At 41.0% G+C, this 23,710-nt stretch overlaps 1 protein-coding gene across 1 annotated transcript in view; it reads left to right on the forward strand.

Annotated features, from left to right (window-relative positions):
• Positions 1–203: 203 nt before the first annotated feature.
• Positions 204–23,710, forward strand: part of LOC126109853 (zinc phosphodiesterase ELAC protein 1-like) — a 55,207-nt gene continuing 31,700 nt past the window's right edge. Inside the window, exons 1-4 of the mRNA XM_049914918.1 lie at positions 204–405; positions 670–785; positions 5,796–5,951; positions 10,131–10,273. Of these exons, the coding sequence (XP_049770875.1) occupies positions 324–405; positions 670–785; positions 5,796–5,951; positions 10,131–10,273 (497 nt within the window). The 5' untranslated portion in view covers positions 204–323. The remainder of the gene's footprint in view (positions 406–669; positions 786–5,795; positions 5,952–10,130; positions 10,274–23,710) is intronic.

Here is a 23,710-nt window from a genome sequence, read left to right on the forward strand (position 1 = left end):
TGTATCGATGCAATAGGTAAATAGTGGCCTCTTACATCTGGGCTCAAAGATTTCATCGTTCAGGTCAATATTTTTAAGATGTGTAGTGTACGTCAACACAACTAGTTCTTGTTTTCATTTAAAATTGCGTCATTCACGTGCACCTCTGTGCGTGAGGAAGCCATTTTGCACAGTTGACATACTGTGCAGAACAATGATGAAGTGGAACAACTTGGCCCATCGACATCTTTGATAGTACCAGGTAGTGGCACGTGTGTTTGTTTATTATTGTGTCTGTGTCACGGGTGCTGGTAGTATGGAAACAGTGTGAGAAATAAAGTGTCATGGAACTAATATTTTTAGGGACTGCGTCTTGTTATCCAACAGCAGACAGAAGCGTTTCTTGTACCCTTTTACGGTTTGAAGGTACGTTCAAGGTGCTAATTCAACTGATCAATCTAATTGTTTCTCAAATCCATCTCGATATGACGGATAACATTCCATCAACTCTTCTTACAGTGTCAGACACAGGAAGAACTCTGATATTGCAGCTAATTCACTTTCGATATTTTCTATACTCACGCACTTCAGCAAACTCGCATAGGATAAATTATAATTATCAACTTTGCCTTGCAGATTATCGTTTATATGTAAATACCAACTTTATTTTATTTGTTTCCTAAATTGCAGATGGCAGAATCTGGATGTTTGATTGTGGAGAAGGATCCCAAGTTCAGTTACAGAAGAGCTCAGCAAAGCCAGGACGTATAGAGAAGATATTCATAACTCATCTTCATGGAGATCACGTATGTTGACATTAACAAAACAAAAAAAAATACTTTAGATTAACATTCATTACTTAATAACAAATGTGCATTAATGAGCAACTGAATTAGACACACATTGCTCATGTGTGGAAATCCTAACTCCCTTTTGTTGACGAGATTCACAACTTCATGGGCGCTAAAAAAAGACATAGAAAGCACTGGATAGCTAGGGTGATTGTATTCATCAGTGTGTTGAACTCAAATATTGTTGACTGGACATGCACAGATGGTTCAGGACGTGCACTAAGTATGATAGAGAGCTTGGGTGATTCAAGGGTCCAGGTAAGAACCATCATTACTGCAAATTATTCATTCAATTACCTTATGACAATGCATGAGTAATGGGCAATGAATTTTCTTTGCTGGTATACAGATTTTTAGCAAAACACTATTGGCAAATAAACTGTGTATATAGCATATCATGAGATATGTCACCAGCCTGTGCACTGGAATGAATGATGGTAGATGTTGCAGGGAATTCAGCTCATCATGCTTCAGTGTCCCCATGTAAGAGTACAGGCATCAGGCTGAACTCTGCCCAGTTTTCAATTGCCTTGTCTCTGCTGCTGTCAGGTGTCATGTTGTATCGAAGTGGCACTAAATATTCATCTGTCACCATCCTTTTTATATTCAGATGTTTTGTCAGACACCTGCTCTGTTCTGCAAAGATGCATAGCATGTGGATGACAGAAAAATTCCACCTTTGCTGAATATGCTCTGAATGAATGTCATTCATATTGTGTGAAATGTGATGTTCTCCATTAAGGCACTACAAGCAGAAAACTAACAACTTGAAATTGTGGCTATTAATAAACACCAGTCAAAGAATTCTGAACTGGTTGTTAGTGACTAAACACAGTTCCATTTCTCATCCCCAATAAAGTAGCGGAAGCCAGTCATTATTTCTCTCTCCAATAGATAATTAGCTTGTTATAACCAATCCATTTCCACATTCCATAGACTTCTTTCTCCCATCCTGTGTCCTCCTTTGGTATGTTCATACATTCACCAGTTTGTCCATATGAGATAATAGCCTGGGCCATTACTCACTTGTACAACATATTTGGCCTACACATTCATATAGTATTAATATTTGAATATACTGTAATACAATACTTATTTGTTCAGTCTCTTTGCGTATTACATTGTGCTTATGCTTTGTATCAATGTAGTCACAAAATGTCTCATATTGTTGTAGAAAAATGTTTGTACAGCTATGAATTCCTGCTGAAGTTGTTTGGACTATCTGTTTAGTATTGAGTTATCTGGCGACAGAAGCTGAAAGTTGGTTCATAAGAAACTACTAAATAAATATTATGGAACATTAATACTGTGTATTCAAGTTATTACTAAAACTATCTTACAAAAAAGGGTAGAATTTCAAAAATACCAAACAGTGGTGACATTTTGTTTTCAAATTTCTTGAAAATGCCACAGCAAGATTTGACAGATTAACTGAAGTGTCTAATACTGCTTTGCATACTTTCAACCAGTTCTACACTTCAAGCTACACTACAGATCAGCGTGCCCCTACGGTGTACATTCCACAAAATGATATAGATGCAAAAGTTCTTGGTGTTCATTCTTTTCCTGCCTGTGCACATATGTCAGATGCTGTGTTGCCATTACATTACGGGACGAAGCTAACATCTGCTGTCAGCAGGTTCAGTTGACTCGGTATGATATACTGTTCAGGAAACTACGAATGTGTAGCAACAAGCAAGGCACAGTTAGTGTAATGAACTTTCTGAAGAGCTGAGGCTGGCAGTAGTGTTTCATTATGAGGCTGCCAATAATACATATGCAAGTTTGAGCTCCTTTTTTGTTTCAAAACATAAGATTTCTGCAAATGTTCATGAAACTGCAAACTAAATTAAGACGTACTTTTGTCAGTTATCTGAAGATTGACTTTGTATTACGTGGCAATATCTTCTGCCACATTAAAAAGAAAATATTACTTCCTAATTCAAATATTGGGGACTTTCTTAACACTTTACAAAGTCTTTACATTTTGTAATCGAGCTATCACACAGACGGACAAACTAAAGACCCGAAATACTTTTCTGTGAAGTTACCTTCTCTGAAGTGTGCTTCCTTTGTCCTTGAAAGACATCATGAAAAGAAACGTGCAGCAAAAAGCACTATGAAAGACTGTGTGTACTATAACTGGGCTTATTGTATGGGATATGGCTGCTAAACAGTGTACAATGTTACAAGGTTATGCTTTCTTCTGGGAGTGCTAGTTCTGCAAGACCTGCAGGAGAGCTTGTGTGAAGTTTGGAAGGTAGGAGATGAGGTACTGTCGGAATCAAAGCTGTTGTGCTTGGGTAGCTCAGATGGTAAGCACTTTCCTGCAAAAGGCAAAGGTCCCGAGTTAGTCTTGGTCCCACATACAGTTTTGATCTGCCAGGAAGGGTATTTTTTTTTTTTTAAGAAAAAAAAGAGGTTTATGCCAAATGCAGGCAAGGGTTGGTAAAAACATCAAGCATATGTTGGAAGTTGAACAGTCCAAGGCACAGTGTGAATGTTTCTGTGTTTGTGATTCTGAGATGTAAGTCCCCTCAGAAGGCAGAGAGATCATGCAATCAGTCAACTTACATACTTACTTGAGAGTGTCAATTTTTGGAGGTACTGAAGTGGAACAGTTAGATAGCCTCTGTTGTAGGTAAAGGAGGTGGCAGATTTAAATTCGTAGGGAGACTACTGGAGATTTGCAACTAGTCTACAAAGGAGATTGTGTACAAACCTCTCCTGTTCATGCACTTGCATACAGAGTAATACCAAGGTAACCTGGAAATTAAGTTTTAAATAGTGTAAAATGTAGTGTTATTATGAAACAGGTAGTTGCTACTCACCATATAGTGGCTGGCACAGCAAAAAGACCGTCGGAAAGTGAGCTTTCAGCCAACAAGGCCTTTGTTGAAAAAAATACTCTCTCTCTCTCTCTCTCTCTCTCTCTCTCTCTCTCTCTCTCTCTCCAGCTGCTATGTGGTGAGTATGCTACTATCCTTTTCAGAAATTGTTTTCCTATTTTTTTCTATTCATTGAGGGTATTTTTGTTCTGTCATTGCAGCTACAAAAATGCGTGATTTTTTTTCACCAGACAGGTTTTGCTTTATTGAGATAAAACATCATCAGTGGTATGTAATTAAGTTAATTAACAGACCACTAACCGAGCGAGGTGGCGCAGTGGTTAGCACACTGGACTCGCATTCGGGAGGACGACAGTTCAATCCCGCATCCGGCCATCCTGATTTAGGTTTTCCGTGATTTCCCTAAATCGCTCCAGGCAAATGCCGGGATGGTACCTTTGAAAGGGCACGGCCGACATCCTTCCCTAATCCGATGAGACCGATGACCTCGCTGTTAGGTCTCTTCCCCCCCAAACAAACAAACAACAACAGACCACTGATGATGCTCTATGTCAAAGTGAAGTGTGTCTGGTGAAAAAAATGCATTTCATAGTTGTGATGGCAGAACAAAAATACCCCCCCCCCCTTCCAAGAATTGTAAAGCAACTATAGACAATATGGACACACAAATGAAAATTTTTCCATTTATAGCATAATTTTAGGCCATTCTGATGTCAAACCTTTAACATGGGTGACAGTGTTTGTTCCAGAAACAGTGATTGTGCAAAACTCGGCTTGCATTTTTCGCACATGATATAGTAAGTGCCATGCTTAGACACAACCTGGTGGCATAGTGTTACTAGGTCTTTGAATAAGTGTGGATTTAGTACCAGTCTAATGTTTAGCAAAAAACCTAAGTTCACATAGGGTACGTACCAAAAGCCTCAGAATTATACAGGTTGTGTAACTTTTTATAAGGCCAGTTCACGCAGCCAGTTAGATTTTCGTCTGCAGCTCAGGGTCTAGTGGCTAGCGTTGCTGCCTCTGGATCACAAGGTCCTAAGTTCGATTTGCGGCTGGGTTGGGGATTCTCTCTGTGAAAGAACTGGGTGTGTTGTGTTGTCCTGATCATTTTATCATCATTCATGAACGTGGTGAGATTGGACTGTGTACAGATTGGGACTCTGTGTGGGCTCTGATAACAGTGCAGTTGAGTGTGCCACACAGCAATCATCATCATCATCATCATCATCAGTTAGATTATCACAGTATATCACAGTGATGCGAAAGTTGACAACCAAGTCTTAATATAGAAAAATATAAAGCTGTGTGCTTTACAAAATATAAAAATGTAGTAGCCTTTGGCTTCCTAATTGACATTCGTAATTAAGGGAGTGGGTGATTGAGAGGGTTGGGGGGGAGGGGGGGCAGTCATATATAACACCACTTGGGAGATACAAATTAAGTACACTCTTGTTCTTCTTATGTTTCTTTTTCATAGATGTATCCCATATCTTCATAGGGTTGACATGTAAATCTGGCATTTGACAGTACTAATGGTAGAGGGTGGTTGGATGCCGTTCAGTGTTCACCAGGGAAGTGTGCTGGGACTCTTCTAATTCATGTTGTGTGTTAATTACTTGACAGACAGTATTAATACTAACCTCAGACGTTTTGCAGATGACACGGTTGTCTATAATGAAGTACTGCATGAATGAAGCTGCACAAATGTTCAGTCAGATCTTGATAAGATTTCAAAGTGGATCAGAGGTAGACAACTTGCTTTAAATGTTCAGATACGTGACCATTTGCACTTCACAAGACAGAAAAAATGTAACATCCTTTGAGTACAATATCCATGAGTTGCTGTTGGAATGAATCAGCTTGTAACATACCCGAGAGTAACAATTGTACAGGTGTCAAATCAAATGCTCGCAGTGGCTCAGTTGCAGATAGAGAAAATAGTTATGCAACTTATAAACATTTGCCACTGATCCTGTTTGCTCTGTATGTAATAGGTTTTTGTAAAATTCATGAGGGTTTATGTAGGAAGAATATTTTCTTAACATAGAGACCAATTGGTTACAACAGAAGTACCATGTCTGAAAAAAAGAAGCATTAATTGTTTGTGTTTCAGTTGTTTGGTCTGCCCGGCCTGCTATGCACTCTGTCGAACAACATGAGTGAGAGCAAGAGTGATTTCTTGCTGGAGATTTTTGGCCCCCATGGATTGAGAAGATATGTAAGAGAATGCTTAAATCTGTCAAGATCCATGTTGAATTTCAGCTATGTGGTCAGTAAGTCCGGTTTCTTTCTTCCATTTTTGCAGTAATAATTTAAGTGTTTGAAATTTTTAACCCACATACATGTATGTTTTTCTTCAGTTTTTGTCAGAGCTGTTCAACTATGAACCACATGTAACGGTTTCATATAATTCTTATTCCAGTGGTGGCTCTTCTTTTTTCTTCTCCTTCCAATATTTTTGATTCGTACATTTTGCTCTTTCTTCTGTTTCTTGACCCGTGAAAGTGATTTTTATTTCCAGGTATAAGGATCTTCTTTAGTCTTGGAGCAGTGGAAGGTTGGTTGTGGTTGGGACCTCTTTTCTAGTCTTCTTGGACTGTTACCCCATGACTGCCCCTTTCTTCTAGTTTTTAGATTTGGTCTCATCTTTTATGCCTTTTAATGTGTGTGTTTAATGTTTATTATTTTATAATTTGACTCCCCTGACTGGATCCATCCACTTTTACCAGACCATCTTTCTCTCTTGAATCGTGGGGCTGATGACCTAGCTGTTTGGTCCCATAACCCCTCTGTCAATCAATCTGTTTCTTGCTGATTATTTTTTTTATACTTTCCTTTTTTCTTTAACTTGAAAATCCTCAGAGTTTTCAGTTTGCTCCTGAAATCTTCTGGCTTGGATATCTCCATCAGAAATATTAGTTTTTTGTAGGTCCATTGATCCACTTAAATCATGGAATATTTGAGCACTGACTATCATTCTTTCCTTCTTGTACCATCCAGTAAGTCTCCCCTCACCCGAGGCTCTGGGCAAATTTGCCAAAATTTTTCCCATTTCCTAAACTGGTCCTTCTCATTCATCCTTCTCTCCCTTTCTCTTCAACCCTTCTGCCAAGACGAGGAGCCACTGGTTCCAAAACCTTGTGCATGTCCACATCTTCTGTGTGTTTTCTCCTGCCGCCGCATCGCAAATAGATTTTTATCTATCCATATTGTATTTTGAGGCATTGATTGTTTTTGTTGGAATATTTGTTTTGTTAGTCTGCTTTCCTCTATTCTTCTTATGTGTCTGCAGAGTGCCTCATTTCTTTCTAAATTGTGTATGGAAGATTTTGGAATTTGCTGTAGAGTTAGTTGTGTCTTAGTATGTGTTTCTGATTTTCTTACGGTTTTGAACCCTGAATGTTTTGATAGAAACTGGCACCCAATATTAAGTATGGAGGATCAGCAGTGGAACCCGCCCAGTACAAATGTTTTGATAGTCAAGCGAAGCAACAGTGTGAATCAAAGACTTGTGAAATTCTGATTCTGCTAGCGATTCCGTTGTGAACAATGTGCCAATTCCCATTATAAGTTAGCTGGTTTTCCTCTTATGAATATCATCACTTGCTGGCTAAGGTTGTCAGACACTTAGTTTGTCGTACAGTTCCCTTATTGCAGGCCTTTGAACTTCACATCTACAACTATATCGACATTCACACACCACAAGTCTCTGGGTGCATGGCAGAAGGTACCCTGTACCACTATTAGTCTTTTCCTTTTCTGTTCCACTCGCAAATAAAGTGAGAGAGAAATGACTGACTATATGTGTATGAGCCCGAATCTCTCTAATATTATCTTCATGGTCCTTATGTGAAATTTTCGTTGGTGGCAGTAGTCATTCTGAGTCGAGCCTTGAATGCTGGTTCTCTAAATTTTCTCTGTAGTGCTTCTCAAAAAGAACACTGCCTTCCCTACAGTGATTCCCATTTCAGTTGATGAAGGTTCTCTGTAGCGTTTGTGTTGTGTTTGAACCTATGAGTAACAAATCTAGCAGCTCACCCCTGAATTACCTTGATGTCTTCCTGTAATTTGATGTAGTGCAGGCCCCAAATGCTCATACATTACTCAAAAATGGGTCACATTAGTGCCCTGTATATGTTCTCCTTTAGAGATGAACCACATTTTTGTAATAATCTCTCAGTAAAATTCATACACACTTGTTCCATTTCGTATTGCTTCGTAATATATGTACAGAAAATAACTGCGTTCCTATCACACTTTGCTGGGGCACTCCTGATGATACCTGGGTCTCTGATGAACACCTTGTGTCAACGACAACATACTGAGTTCTGTTACTTAAGAAATCATCAAACCTGTGTTAACCCAGCAGGCACAGATCTAAGGTATGGTTCTCCAGGTTGTGGAGTCAAGTTTGATGCTGCCCTTCACCCCCTCATCCCTCATACTCCCTCTCTCCCAGCCTAGAAATATAACTTACGATCTGACACTTTTGGTATGCCACTGATGCCTATGATTTTAATAAAAATAACAATAAAATATATAAAATATTTTAATGTGGCAGTAGGCCGGCCGGTAGCCGAGCGGTTCTAAGCGCTGCAGTCTGGAACCGTGCAGCCTACAGTCGCAGGTTCGAATCCTTCCTCGAGCATGGGTGTGTGTGATATCCTTAGGTTGGTTAGGTTTAAGTAGTTCTAAGTTCTAGGGGACTGATGACCTCTGATGTTAAGTCCCATAGTGCTCAGAGCCATTTGAACCAACGTGGCAATAATAAATTGTTTAGCTACAATAAAATATAATGTTTTAATTTTTTGATTATTATTATTATTATTATTATTATTATTATTATTATTATTATTATTATTATTCTCTTTGATCCAGAGTTGCAGTTCAGAGTATTTGAAAAGTATTTGTCACAGAATTGATGTGAAAAGTGTAATGTGGGGTAGGTCTCAAAACTTTGACAACATCATAATTTCCGTAATGTAAAAGTGAAATCTGCACCATTATCAGTATTTCACTGACCGGTAAGAGTGTGAGCACAGGCCTGCAGACTATGGCTATGTGGAGGGTCTTTCTCTGCCTGTCTTGCCTGACTCGGCTTCCTGCAGTTTGCTGGTTTACCTGTGGCCTCTCGAACTGTCAGATTTGTTGGTGGCAGCATGTACGGTCAGTCTCTGAGTGGATGCTTTTCGTGACTGGAATGTTCTCTGAAGCTGGTCGGGATGCAAGCCTATAAGCATAAGGAAGCAACTGGAAAATAGCCTGTGTTAAACAAAGCTGTTTCCAAGACTTTAGTTTTCATGCTAGTCTGCCTCCATAGCCGAGTGGTTAATGTGACAGTTGATCGTGCAGGGAACTCAGGTTCAATGCTGAATACAGCCAGGGATTTTTTCTGTGGTGGGAGGACTGGATTGAGCCTCGTGATGACAGTTTAGGAGCTACCCGATGGAGAGCTAGTGGCTCTGAGGTCGGAGTGTCGACTACGGGCCGGCCGCTGTGGTCGAGCGGTTGTAGATGCTTCAGTCCAGAACTGCACTGCTGCTACGGTTGCAAGTTCAAATCCTGCCTCAGGCATGTCCTAAGGTTAGTTAGGTTTAAGTAATTCTAAGTCTAGTGGACTGATGACCTCAGGTGTTAAGTCCCATAGTGCTTAGAGCTATTTGAACCATTTTGTTGACGGATGCTGAACCCGTGTATTCGATGATGACTGACTGAGGATGACACGGTGCTCAGTCAACTGTAGCACAGTCTTCAGGGCCTGACAGCGAGGATTTATTCTCTCCTTTAATTTTCATACTAATTTATTCACTGAAAGTTAGCTGTCAAATTTGAATATTGACGCATGTAAAATTACAAACACATTTACTGAACAGCTTTTGTTTGAGGAGGAGGGGAATGTGACCTTCCATCATGATTCCTCATTCTCTGAATTGACATATGTTAGTTAGTGCCAACATCAGCAAAACCTTTACCATAAACTGCTGAGCCTTTGACAAATTGCAACTGTATTAACACCACCTGCCATTAGGAACTCAGTGCTGCCACATTGCTTCTGTCAGTTGTGAAACTCTAAACCTCTGTATCTGCTCTTGGGAACTACTGTACAATTTGTGATAAGTAGCCTAGCATGAGAATGTCACGGGCGTTTGGCAACAGGCGTGTCCTTCCCCCACTAGGGTCGGAGTGACTGGCCCTTCTGTTTGGCTGCCACCTACCTATCCTTCTTTCCTCCCTAAGGAAGAAACAAATAATTCCAAAAGTTAGGCGAGGTTCTTATATTTTTGACAGTACTAAGAATTTTTCCCACTGAAGACGACTGATTAACAGCAGTTCTGTCTCATAATTTTATATAGTTATTAAGTGAATTTTCCCTTTTGATATTATTGGCTTAAAGCACAACAAAGAAAAATTGTTATCACATTAGTGTAAACCTGGATTGTTTTAGTAGGTTCACGAGTTGATGATAGCTCAACATCAATACCCTGACGATTGGCAGGACTGGAAAGTGGACAACGATGACAACGGATGTCTACACCCGCAGGAGATTGGAGGTCGAAGTATAGTGTGTGATGACAGTGGTGTGTGGGAAGTGTAAGTCCGACACAGATTTTGTTTTTGTTTTTCTCAAATCAAATTTTTATGTTCACAAATTTGAACATCTACATTTTCATGCTAATGAAGGCCATAGAAACACAGTCTTTTCTGAGAGTACATTAAGCAAATGCGATTCTGGTAGCTATAGTAAGTGTTCTTTGTTAATCCTGCCTTTTTATTTCTTGTGGTGACATTTCCATGAAAACTTTTATCCCTTAACACACATTTCTGTAGAAGTCAACTACCAGTTTTCATATATGTGGCTTTAAAAATGCTTTAGTAGCATTTTAATAACCATTTATTTTCAAAACAAATGTTAATGTCATCCAGTGTTTCATGTCCTTAGTGGCTGAATCTCCAAAAATTTCTGTAGCATGTATTTTTTTATTTCTGACTGAGAAACCAAATACCAGTTTTCATATTTTTAGCTTAAAAATGACCTTAATAGTGACATATTTTCAAAAAACCTTCCATCCCCTGCTTTACCCCCTTATAGATGGAATTTCAAGCAATTCTGTACTGATCGATGCTTACAGTATAAGATCCACAACCACCCCAAATTTAAAGTTTCTATCCTTATCATTTTGGGTTTGGCAGTGATGAGTCAGTGAAGCAGCTGGGCCTCATTTCACCCCCTTAAGCTGTCGGTACGTGGACTGTGCTTTCTGTCAATGTTGTGTGTGCCGAGTTCACCGTGTTGCCGAATGCTCAGAAACAATGTGACACGTGCACACAGTACACTTGGCGCAACGTGATATACGTGATCACAGCATGCTCCAGTGGCAGTTGTGGGATGTTCCTAGTTCGTAAATCGGACTGTTAATGAAATGGGTGCACATAAAATATCTGTGTTAGCTCTATTAAAATGCACATCTCCTCCACTGCCCATTTGCAAGTGATGTAGCTCTATCTGTAGTATACATAAATAAAAACTTCAATATCCATGGATGTGCTTTACGACAAAAAGGAAAGTAGCATGTAAGGACATTGGCTTATAAAAGTTCCATTACAAATAGAGTGATAGAAATTTACAATAGTATTCCACATAAGATAAATATTATTTCATTGTTCTCACTTTGTAGTAAAACCGTAAGATCAGTCTTCCTTAATCACTGTTCCTATTCAGTAGCAGAATCTTTAGAACATTTAAAAGAAAAAAGAGTAAAATATGTTATTATGAGTAGTGCGAGATGTCCTGTGGATTAAGCCAGTCGAACAAGCTCGTGCCTTGAAAACAGCACACATATATTTACATAATATTGAGTATTATAGTACAGTTTGGAACTGGTACAGGGACTGATGGAAAGAAGGGTTACAACCAGAGATGGGAACTTTAAGTGTGAGGCCTCACACTTAAAGTTCCCATCTCTGGTTGTAACCCTTCTTTCCATCAGTGAGTATTATAGTATATACATATAATAAACTACACATAAAGTATCAGAGCCTATTAAAAATGCGAACATTAAAAAGAAAAAAAAAAAAAAAAAATTTAGTTGTACTGAGACAGGACCACGCATTACGTCTCACTCCTTGTTATGAATCAGTAATGCTACTCACTGCTCTAAAATGACTGCATCTCTGTGGCAGCTGGTCTTACCATGTTACCATCTCCTGAGAGCTTTAATCATAGCTATGTTACTAACTGAAATTTAATTGTAACAAATTGTACCAAGAACAATGTATTTCTGATGGATCCTCAATGTGCTGTTGCCTTCAAATTCAGTACTCTCATAATACGCAAGTTACAGTAATTCTTTTACCACGAATATGATGTTTCTCATCATTTCATTATGACGAATCATACAATTGATGATGGGTTGTGAGAGATTCTCAATTTGCTGGTACTAAAAAATGGTGTATATATGTATGGGCTTCAACTGATTGCCAGTGTGGTGCCTTGCAACTCCATACTGAAAGGAGATGGTGTGCGTGTGACATAGGTGACGTTCTGCCATCTCATTGGTTGATCTTCAGATGTGTGTTCAGAATATCTGAAATGCTAGATGTTGCTCTGCACATTCGGAAGGATTCTTCAATATGCTGTTCCATGTTACGATGTCAGAAACTCGGCACACTCAACGTTCGATGTTCGGATACACAGTCTGTGTGCCGAGATTTAGCTTTAAAAATCCTTTTGTAATTAAATATTTTTATAGTCATTTCATCTGCTTAGATGTTGAATTTCCAAAAGCATTGAAACATACATTTTTTATTTGTAACCGAGAAGTCAAATACCAATTTTCATAGGTGGCTTTAAAAATGTCTTAGTAGTTCTATAATAATTTATTTTCAGGAAAGCATTCTTCCAGAATTTCATCTCCATAGGGGTTAAATTTCCAGACATGCTGAAACACACATTTCATAACTCTGACCGAGAAACCAAATACCAATTTTCGTAGTCCTATTTTCAAAATTGTCTTGATAGGGACATATTTTCAAAAAGCATTTCATTCCCTGGAATTTTGAAAAATTTGCTCGTAAATAATGCTTACAGTATAAAATCAGCACTCTGGGTGATAAGTCAGTCAGGACATTGCCTTTTATGTGAACAGATATAAATGAATTTAAAAAGAAAGATGATGAGACTTACCCAACAAAAGCGCTGGCAGGTCGATAGACACACAAATAAACACAAACATACACACAAAACTCTAGCTTTCGCAACCAACGGTTGCCTCGTCAGGAAAGAGGGAAGGAGAAGGAAAGACAAAAGGATATGGGTTTTAAGGGAGAGGGTAAGGAGTCATTCCAATCCCGGGAGCGGAAAGACTTACCTTAGGGGGAAAAAAGGACAGGTATACACTCGCACACACACACATATCCATCCGCATATACACAGACACAAGCAGACATTTGTAAAGGCAAAGAGTTTGAGCAGAGATGTCAGTCGGGACGGAAGTATAGAGGCAAAGATGATGTTGAAAGACAGGTGAGGTATGAGCGGCGGCAGATTGAAATTAGGAATTAGCGGAGATTGAGGCCTGGCGGATAGCGAGAAGAGAGGATATGCTGAAGGGCAAGTTCCCATCTCCGGAGTTCTGACAGGTTGGTGTTAGTGGGAAGTATCCAGATAACCCGGACGGTGTAACACTGTGCCAAGATGTGCTGGCCGTGCAACAAGGCATGTTTAGCCACAGGGTGATCCTCATTACCAACAAACACTGTCTGCCTGTGTCCATTCATGCGAATGGACAGTTTGTTGCTGGTCATTCCCACATAGAACGCTTCACAGTGTAGGCAGGTCAGTTGGTAAATCACGTGGGTGCTTTCACACGTGGCTCTGCCTTTGATCGTGTACACCTTCCGGGTTACAGGACTGGAATAGGTGGTGGTGGGAGGGTGCATGGGACAGGTTTTACACCGGGGGCGGTTACAGGGGTAGGAGCCAGAGGGTAGGGAAGGTGGTTTGGGGATTTCATAGGGATGAACTAAGAGGTTACGAAGGTTAGGTGGACGGCGGAAAGACACTCTTGGTGGAGTGGGGAGGATTTCATGAAGGATGGATCTCATTTCAGGGCAGGATTTGAGGAAGTCGTATCCCTGCTGGAGAGCCACATTCAGAATCTGGTCCAGTCCCGGAAAGTATCCTGTCACAAGTGGGGCACTTTTGGGGTTCTTCTGTGGAAGGTTCCGGGTTTGAGGAGATGAGGAAGTGGCTCTGGTTATTTGCTTCTGTACCAGGTCGGGAGGGTAGTTACGGGATGCAAAAGCTGTTTTCAGGTTGTTGGTGTAATGGTTCAAGGATTCCGGACTGGAGCAGATTCGTTTGCCACGAAGACCTAGGCTGTAGGGAAGGGACCGTTTGATGTGGAATGGGTGGCAGCTGTCATAATGGAGGTACTGTTGCTTGTTGGTGGGTTTGATGTGGACGGACGTGTGAAGCTGGCCATTGGACAGGTGGAGGTCAACGTCAAGGAAAGTGGCATGGGATTTAGAGTAGGACCAGGTGAATCTGATGGAACCAAAGGAATTGAGGTTGGAGAGGAAATTCTGGAGTTCTTCTTCACTGTGAGTCCAGATCATGAAAATGTCATCAATAAATCTGTACCAAACTTTGGGTTGGCAGGCCTGGGTAACCAAGAAGGCTTCCTCTAAGCGACCCATGAATAGGTTGGCGTACGAGGGGGCCATCCTGGTACCCATGGCTGTTCCCTTTAATTGTTGGTATGTCTGGCCTTCAAAAGTGAAGAAGTTGTGGGTCAGGATGAAGCTGGCTAAGGTAATGAGGAAAGAGGTTTTAGGTAGGGCGGCAGGTGATCGGCGTGAAAGGAAGTGCTCCATCGCAGCGAGGCCCTGGACATGCGGAATATTTGTGTATAAGGAAGTGGCATCAATGGTTACAAGGATGGTTTCCGGGGGTAACAGACTGGGTAGGGATTCCAGGCGCTCGAGAAAGTGGTTGGTGTCTTTGATGAAGGATGGGAGACTGCAAGTAATGGGTTGAAGGTGTTGATCTACGTAGGCGGAGATGCGTTCTGTGGGGGCTTGGTAACCAGCTACAATGGGACGGCCGGGATGATTGGGTTTGTGAATTTTGGGAAGAAGGTAGAAGGTGGGGGTGCGGGGTGTTGGTGGGGTCAGGAGGTTGATGGAGTCAGGTGAAAGGTTTTGTAGGGGGCCTAAGGTTCTGAGGATTCCTTGAAGCTCCGCCTGGACATCAGGAATGGGATTACCATGGCAAACTTTGTAAGTAGTGTTGTCTGAAAGCTGACGCAGTCCCTCAGCCACATACTCCCGACGATCAAGTACCACAGTCGTGGAACCCTTGTCCGCCGGAAGAATGACGATGGATTGGTCGGCCTTCAGATCACGGATAGCCTGGGCTTCAGCAGTGGTGATGTTGGGAGTAGGATTAAGGTTTTTTAAGAAGGATTGAGAGGCAAGGCTGGAAGTCAGAAATTCCTGGAAGGTTAGGAGAGGGTGATTTTGAGGAAGAGGAGGTGGGTCCCGCTGTGACGGAGGACGGAACTGTTCCAGGCATGGTTCAATTTGGATAGTATCTTGGGGAGTTGGATTATTGGGAGTAGGATTAGGATCATTTTTCTTCGTGGCAAAGTGATATTTCCAGCAGAGAGTACGGCTGTACGACAGTAAATCTTTGACAAGGGCTGTTTGGTTAAATCTGGGAGTGGGGCTGAAGGTGAGGCCTTTGGATAGGACAGAGGTTTCGGATTGGGAAAGAGGTTTGGAGGAGAGGTTAACTACTGAATTGGGGTGCCTAAAACCTCTTTCCTCATTACCTTAGCCAGCTTCATCCTGACCCACAACTTCTTCACTTTTGAAGGCCAGACATACCAACAATTAAAGGGAACAGCCATGGGTACCAGGATGGCCCCCTCGTACGCCAACCTATTCATGGGTCGCTTAGAGGAAGCCTTCTTGGTTACCCAGGCCTGCCAACCCAAAGTTTGGTACAGATTTATTGATGACATTTTCATGATCTGGACTCACAGTGAAGAAGAACTCCAGAATTTCCTCTCCAACCTCAATTCCTTTGGTTCCATCAGATTCACCTGGTCCTACTCTAAATCCCATGCCACTTTCCTTGACGTTGACCTCCACCTGTCCAATGGCCAGCTTCACACGTCCGTCCACATCAAACCCACCAACAAGCAACAGTACCTCCATTATGACAGCTGCCACCCATTCCACATCAAACGGTCCCTTCCCTACAGCCTAGGTCTTCGTGGCAAACGAATCTGCTCCAGTCCGGAATCCTTGAACCATTACACCAACAACCTGAAAACAGCTTTTGCATCCCGTAACTACCCTCCCGACCTGGTACAGAAGCAAATAACCAGAGCCACTTCCTCATCTCCTCAAACCCGGAACCTTCCACAGAAGAACCCCAAAAGTGCCCCACTTGTGACAGGATACTTTCCGGGACTGGATCAGATTCTGAATGTGGCTCTCCAGCAGGGATACGACTTCCTCAAATCCTGCCCTGAAATGAGATCCATCCTTCATGAAATCCTCCCCACTCCACCAAGAGTGTCTTTCCGCCGTCCACCTAACCTTCGTAACCTCTTAGTTCATCCCTATGAAATCCCCAAACCACCTTCCCTACCCTCTGGCTCCTACCCCTGTAACCGCCCCCGGTGTAAAACCTGTCCCATGCACCCTCCCACCACCACCTATTCCAGTCCTGTAACCCGGAAGGTGTACACGATCAAAGGCAGAGCCACGTGTGAAAGCACCCACGTGATTTACCAACTGACCTGCCTACACTGTGAAGCGTTCTATGTGGGAATGACCAGCAACAAACTGTCCATTCGCATGAATGGACACAGGCAGACAGTGTTTGTTGGTAATGAGGATCACCCTGTGGCTAAACATGCCTTGTTGCACGGCCAGCACATCTTGGCACAGTGTTACACCGTCCGGGTTATCTGGATACTTCCCACTAACACCAACCTGTCAGAACTCCGGAGATGGGAACTTGCCCTTCAGCATATCCTCTCTTCTCGCTATCCGCCAGGCCTCAATCTCCGCTAATTCCTAATTTCAATCTGCCGCCGCTCATACCTCACCTGTCTTTCAACATCATCTTTGCCTCTATACTTCCGTCCCGACTGACATCTCTGCTCAAACTCTTTGCCTTTACAAATGTCTGCTTGTGTCTGTGTATATGCGGATGGATATGTGTGTGTGTGCGAGTGTATACCTGTCCTTTTTTCCCCCTAAGGTAAGTCTTTCCGCTCCCGGGATTGGAATGACTCCTTACCCTCTCCCTTAAAACCCATATCCTTTTGTCTTTCCTTCTCCTTCCCTCTTTCCTGACGAGGCAACCGTTGGTTGCGAAAGCTAGAGTTTTGTGTGTATGTTTGTGTTTATTTGTGTGTCTATCGACCTGCCAGCGCTTTTGTTGGGTAAGTCTCATCATCTTTCTTTTTAAATATATTTTTCCCACGTGGAATGTTTCCCTCTATTATATTCAGATATAAATGAATTTTGATAAAGATTTTCTTGTATCATCAGTCTGCACTTTGTATCCTCTCTACTTCAGCTATTAGCAGTTATTTTGGTTTCCAAATAACAAAGCTGATATACTAGTGTTAGTGTCTCATTTTCTAATCAGATTCCTTCGGCATCACCTGATTTAATTCAGCTACATATCATTAGCATTCTTTTACTCTTGTTGTTGTTCACTGTATAACCTGATTTTCAACACCCTGTCCATTCTTTCGACTGATCTTTCAAGTTGTTTTCTTCCCTCTCCTTTCCCAATTGTAGTTTGTGCACTGTATCTGATGACCTCATTGTTCAAGGGATGGTGAACTGTGACCTTCCTTCCTGGATTTTAATGAGATGAAGAAAGTAAAGTTGCAAGACGTATGTCAGATCTGAAGTAGCACTCAATGTAGGTATGATTGTTGATGAGAAAGTGTTCGGTTAGAAAAGTGTATTACAGGGCTGTTCAAAAAGAGGGAACAGATTTCAAACACTTATTGCTTCCAATTTACAAAAGATAGAAACACAATTCCAACATTCCTGAAAAGAGAAGAGTTCAAATTTTTATGCATTCAATGTGAACGCCACGTTTCACGATAAATATCAAAACGGTGGCTCATTTCCTGCCACACACAAAGCAGCTGGTCTCTCATTATTGAATTTACAGCTTCAGCAATGCAATGTCTCAGACTTTAAAGTGTGTCAGGCATGGGGGGATAAAAATGTGGTCTTTTATGTAACCCGGCAGATAGGTCACGAGGTGTGAGGTCTGGAGACCTGAGCCACCGATGATCATTTTGTGCTTCTCCTCCTCTTACAGTCCAGCATCATAGAATGGTCTCATTCAGGTAAAGTCAGATGTGCCTAAAAAATTTCTCTAAGACAAGCTGCTTCATATGTGGTTGGAAATGAGCCACCATTCTGCTATGTCATGTAACACATTATGCTCACATTGAATGCATAAAAATTTCAACTTCTCTTTTTTCAGGAATGTTGGAATTGTGTTGCTGTCTTTTGTAGTTTGGAAGCAGTAAATGTTTGAAATCATTTTTTTTAAATAGCTCAGTATTCATGTGTGAAGTAGTAATGAAAATGCAACAATCATGTTGGCCTTATTTGTTGTGATATTTTTCTTAGATGGGCATGAAAATAGCATTTGCCTGATCAGATGTGTTTCATTAATGCTGCTTGTTGCTAAAAGAAATTTACCAGTCTCTCCACAGTATTTGAAGAATCTGTATTCTTGATTTCTGCTATGTAGCTGACAAAACTGTGGTTACAGTAATTTTGTGTGTAAGAATTTGAACACTCAGAGCTTGTGTTCACGTCACTGAAAGCTGTTCTATATAATGTGTGCGCCTGTAAAAGTCGGGTACTAATAGGGTCATTCCATGTCAGTTCAACCAGGGGCTCCAGCTCATAGTCTCAGATTTGACTGAAATTCAGTACACTAATTCTACCATGTGTGGATCACTCGTGTACAAAGTCTTAGGCAGTTAGTTCCAGAATTATGACTTGTGAAAGAAGGTGGCGTGACCCGGAAATTGCAAGCCGCATCTGGCAATCTATCTTCAGACCAAATTTTAGGTCTTAATAACTTTGGAACTATTACACACAGTCCAGTGAAATTTTTACAACCAAGTGACATCCATTTAGAGAACACACTCCATGAATCAAAACACCAACAACATATTTCTGAGGGAAAATAAAAAATTCCAAAATGTGATTTTAAAAAATGTAATATGTTTGCTTTATTTATTTATTCCATGTGATCTGATGGTACACAGTGTGTTGCTGATGTCATCATTTAACATTGTTGTTGTTGTTGTTGTGGTCTTCAGTCCTGAGACTGGTTTGATGCAGCTCTCCATGCTACTCTATCCTGTGCAAGCTTCTTCATCTCCCAGTACCTCTGCAACCTACATCCTTCTGAATCTGCTTAGTGTATTGATCTCTTGGTCTCCCTCTACGATTTTTACCCTCCACGCAGCCCTCCAATGCTAAATTTGAGATCCCTCGATGCCTCAGAACATGTCCTACCAACCGATCCCTTCTTCTAGTCAAGTTGTGCCACAAACTTCTCTTCTCCCCAATCCTATTCAATACCTCCTCATTAGTTACGTGATCTACCCACCTTATCTTCAGCATTCTTCTGTAGCACCACATTTCAAAAGCTTCTCTTCTTGTCCAAACTAGTTATCGTCCATGTCTCACTTCCATACATGGCTACACTCCATACAAATACTTTCAGAAACGACTTCCTGACACCTAAATCTATATTCGATGTTAACAAATTTCTCTTCTTGAGAAACGCTTTCCTTGCTATTGCCAGTCTACATTTTATATCCTCTCTACTTCGACCATCATCGGTTATTTTACTCCCTAAATAGCAAAACTCCTTTACTACTTTAAGTGTCTCATTTCCTAATCTAATTCCCTCAGCATCACCCGACTTTATTTGACTACATTCCATTACCCTCGTTTTGCTTTCGTTGATGTTCATCTTATATCCTCCTTTCAAGACACTGTCCATTCCGTTCAACTGCTCTTCCAAGTCCTTTGCTGTCTCTGACAGAATTACAATGTCATCGGCGAACCTCAAAGTTTTTACTTCTTCTCCATGAATTTTAATACCTACTCCGAATTTTTCATTTGTTTCCTTTACTGCTTGTTCAATATACAGATTGAATAACATCGGGGAGAGGCTACAACCCTGTCTCACTCCTTTCCCAACCACTGCTTCCCTTTCATGTCCCTCGACTCTTATAACTGCCATCTGGTTTCTGTACAAATTGTAAATAGCCTTTCGCTCCCTGTATTTTACCCCTGCCACCTTCAGAATTTGAAAGAGAGTATTCCAGTCAACATTGTCAAAAGCTTTCTCTAAGTCTACAAATGCTAGAAACGTAGGTTTGCCTTTTCTTAATCTTTCTTCCAAGATAAGTCGTAAGGTCAGTATTGCCTCACGTGTTCCAACATTTCTATGGAATCCAAACGGATCTTCCCCAAGGTCGGCTTCTACCAGTTTTTCCATTCGTCTGTAAAGAATTCGCGTTAGTATTTTGCAGCTGTGACTTATTAAACTTATAGTTCGGTAACTTTCACATCTGTCAACACCTGCTTTCTTTGGGATTGGAATTATTATATTCTTCTTAAAGTCTGAGGGTATTTCGCCTGTCTCATACATCGTGCTCACCAGATGGTAGAGTTTTGTCATGACTGGCTCTCCTGAGGCCATCAGTAGTTCTAATGGAATGTTGTCTACTCCCGGGGCCTTGTTTTGACTCAGGTCTTTCAGTGCTCTGTCAAACTCTTCACGCAGCATCTTATCTCCCATTTCATCTTCATCTACATTCTCTTCCATTTCCATAATATTGTCCTCAAGTACATCGCCCTTGTATAAACCCTCTATATACTCCTTCCACCTTTCTGCTTTCCCTTCTTTGCTTAGAACTGGGTTGCCATCTGAGCTCTTGATATTCATACAAGTGGTTCTCTTCTCTCCAAAGGTCTCTTTTAATTTTCCTGTAGGCAATATCTATCTTACCCCTAGTGAGACAAGCCTCTACATCCTTACATTTGTCCTCTAGCCATCCCTGCTTAGCCATTTTGCATTTCCTGTCGATTTCATTTTTGAGACGTTTGTATTCCTTTTTGCCTGCTTCATTTACTGCATTTTTATATTTTCTCCTTTCATCAATTAAATTCAATATTTCTTCTGTTACCCAAGGATTTCTATTAGCCCGCGTCTTTTTACCTACTTGATCGTCTGCTGCCTTCACCACTCCATCCCTCAGAGCTACCCATTCTTCTTCTACTGTATTTCTTTCCCCCATTCCTGTCAATTGTTCCCTAATGCTCTCCCTGAAACTCTCTACAACCTCTGGTTCTTTCAGTTTATCCAAGTCCCATCTCCTTAAATTCCCACCTTTTTGCAGTTTCTTCAGTTTCAATCTGCAGTTCATAACCAATAGATTGTGGTCAGAATCTACGTCTGCCCCAGGAAATGTCTTACAATTTAAAACCTGGTTCCTAAATCTCTGTCTTACCATTATATAATCTATCTGAAACCTGTCAGTATCTCCAGGCTTCTTCCATGTATACAACCTCCTTTCATGATTCTTGAACCAAGTGTTAGCTATGATTAAGTTATGCTCTGTGCAAAATTCTACAAGGCGGCTTCCTCTTTCATTCCTTCCCCCCAATCCATATTCACCTACTATGTTTCCTTCTCTCCCTTTTCCTACTGACGAATTCCAGTCACCCATCACTATTAAATTTTCGTCTCCCTTCACTACCTGAATAATTTCTTTTATCTCGTCATACATTTCATCTATTTCTTCATCATCTGCAGAGCTAGTTGGCATATAAACTTGTACTACTGTAGTAGGCATGGGCTTTGTGTCTATCTTGGCCACAATAATGCGTTCACTATGCTGTTTGTAGTAGCTAACCCGCACTCCTATTTTTTTATTCATTATTAAACCTACTCCTGCATTACCCCTATTTGATTTTGTATTTATAACCCTGTAATCACCTGACCAAAAGTCTTGTTCGTCCTGCCACCGAACTTCACTAATTCCCACTATATCTAACTTTAACCTATCCATTTCCCTTTTTAAATTTTCTAACCTACCTGCCCGATTAAGTGATCTGACATTCCACGCTCCGATCCGTAGAACGCCAGTTTTCTTTCTCCTGATAACGACGTCCTCTTGAGTAGTCCCCGCCCGGAGATCCGAATGGGGGACTATTTTACCTCTGGAATATTTTACCCAAGAGGATGCCATCATCATTTAATCATACAGTAGAGCTGCATGTCCTCGGGAAAAATTACGGCTGTAGTTTCCCCTTGCTTTCAGCCGTTCGCAGTACCAGCACAGCAAGGCCGTTTTGGTTAATGTTACAAGGCCAGATCAGTCAATCATCCAGACTGTTGCCCCTGCAACTACTGAAAAGGCTGCTGCCCCTGTTCAGGAACCACATGTTTGTCTGGCCTCTCAACAGATACCCCTCCGTTGTGGTTGCACCTACGGTACGGCCATCTGTATCGCTGAGGCACGCAAGCCTCCCCACCAACGGCAAGGTCCATGGTTCATATATTAACGTAAGCCTATAGTATCCTAATGTATCATATTGCTCAATGTTTTCAATTTAACACAAACAGCAAGATTACTGTTCTAAGTATTCATTTACAGAGTAAAAACAGTGACGCAACAAATATGACTTCACGGCTTTGCATTCTGAGCACGATTTACGGCTTGACTATTTTTCGTAGTACGTTGTCCCATCAAATGCCAGTTTTTGTTACTGATATTTACGTTCGGTGTGCGGATAACGAGTTCATTGTTCGTGGTTTTATTGGTTACTGCCACTTCAAGTTTATTACACTTCACAAATAGTTCATGATACTTCACCAGTAGGCTCTCAAGCTTCAGGTTGAGGTCCGTTATTTCTTGTTTCAATGACGTAATTATGTGATCCTGCGTTTTTAGAGTATTGTTTACTTTGGATTCAGTTGCTTGTATGATGCACTGGCGGCATGTCCACTGTTCTTCACTGTTAAAGTATTTCAGGTTAACTTTGACGCATTTTTCGTTTTACCAGTAATTACAGTTAATACACAGAACACCTCGTATAACTCTTTTCGAATATATTTTGCACTTATTACGGTCAAAATTAGTTGGCGCTGCGGGATCGGCGATTTGTACACTTTTACCCAGCACCATCTTTTGTTGTAGCTCAAAAGGTACATATTGTAGGTGCCCTCTATGCCAAATATAATTCACTCAAAAAGGGTATAAATTTTTTTGTGGTAAGCTTAATGTGGCCTAAACACACAGAACTCATCTTGCCCATATCAGTCACAAAAATTGAGTTACATACACACACAAATACAAAAATTTGAAAAATTACCTGAAAAACATGGAGTTTCGAAGTGTGGTAGTACAAAAGGGACAAGTGATATCCAAGCCAAATTTCACACACTGCATAAGTAGGCCATAATATAATATGTGGCAAGATTTCGACTTGTTATTGCAAGGCATTTGTGTACAATGGAAGTTGACAGATGTATTTAGTGATACGGCCATTGTTACACAACACAATTTTGTAAAAACATATCGTAAACTGTTCTGCCTCTTCTTATCCTCTCCCATAACTGTTTAATCACTAAGCAACAACACAGACAGATTAACACAACCTATCATTAATGTTTACTGCACCTTAACTGCTAAAAACCAGACGATTGTGCCTCGAACAGAAGTTCTCCCACACTTTAGCTACTGTACTCTGTACATTGAGTGGCAAATTGTACTGTCTTCCTGACACTGAGGTAGGAACTGGAACTGTCATAAGAATATTTTCAAAAGGAATCCAACACCTGTCTTCCAAATGTGGTGAATGAAATGATCTTGCTGGTCCTGCTGGTGCCATGAAGTTCACAAATACATCACCTTCTGCTTCACAGCACTCTGCAACACA

Source organism: Schistocerca cancellata, chromosome 12 (assembly GCF_023864275.1).
Source record: "Schistocerca cancellata isolate TAMUIC-IGC-003103 chromosome 12, iqSchCanc2.1, whole genome shotgun sequence".
Classification (NCBI taxonomy): Eukaryota; Metazoa; Arthropoda; class Insecta; order Orthoptera; family Acrididae; genus Schistocerca; species Schistocerca cancellata.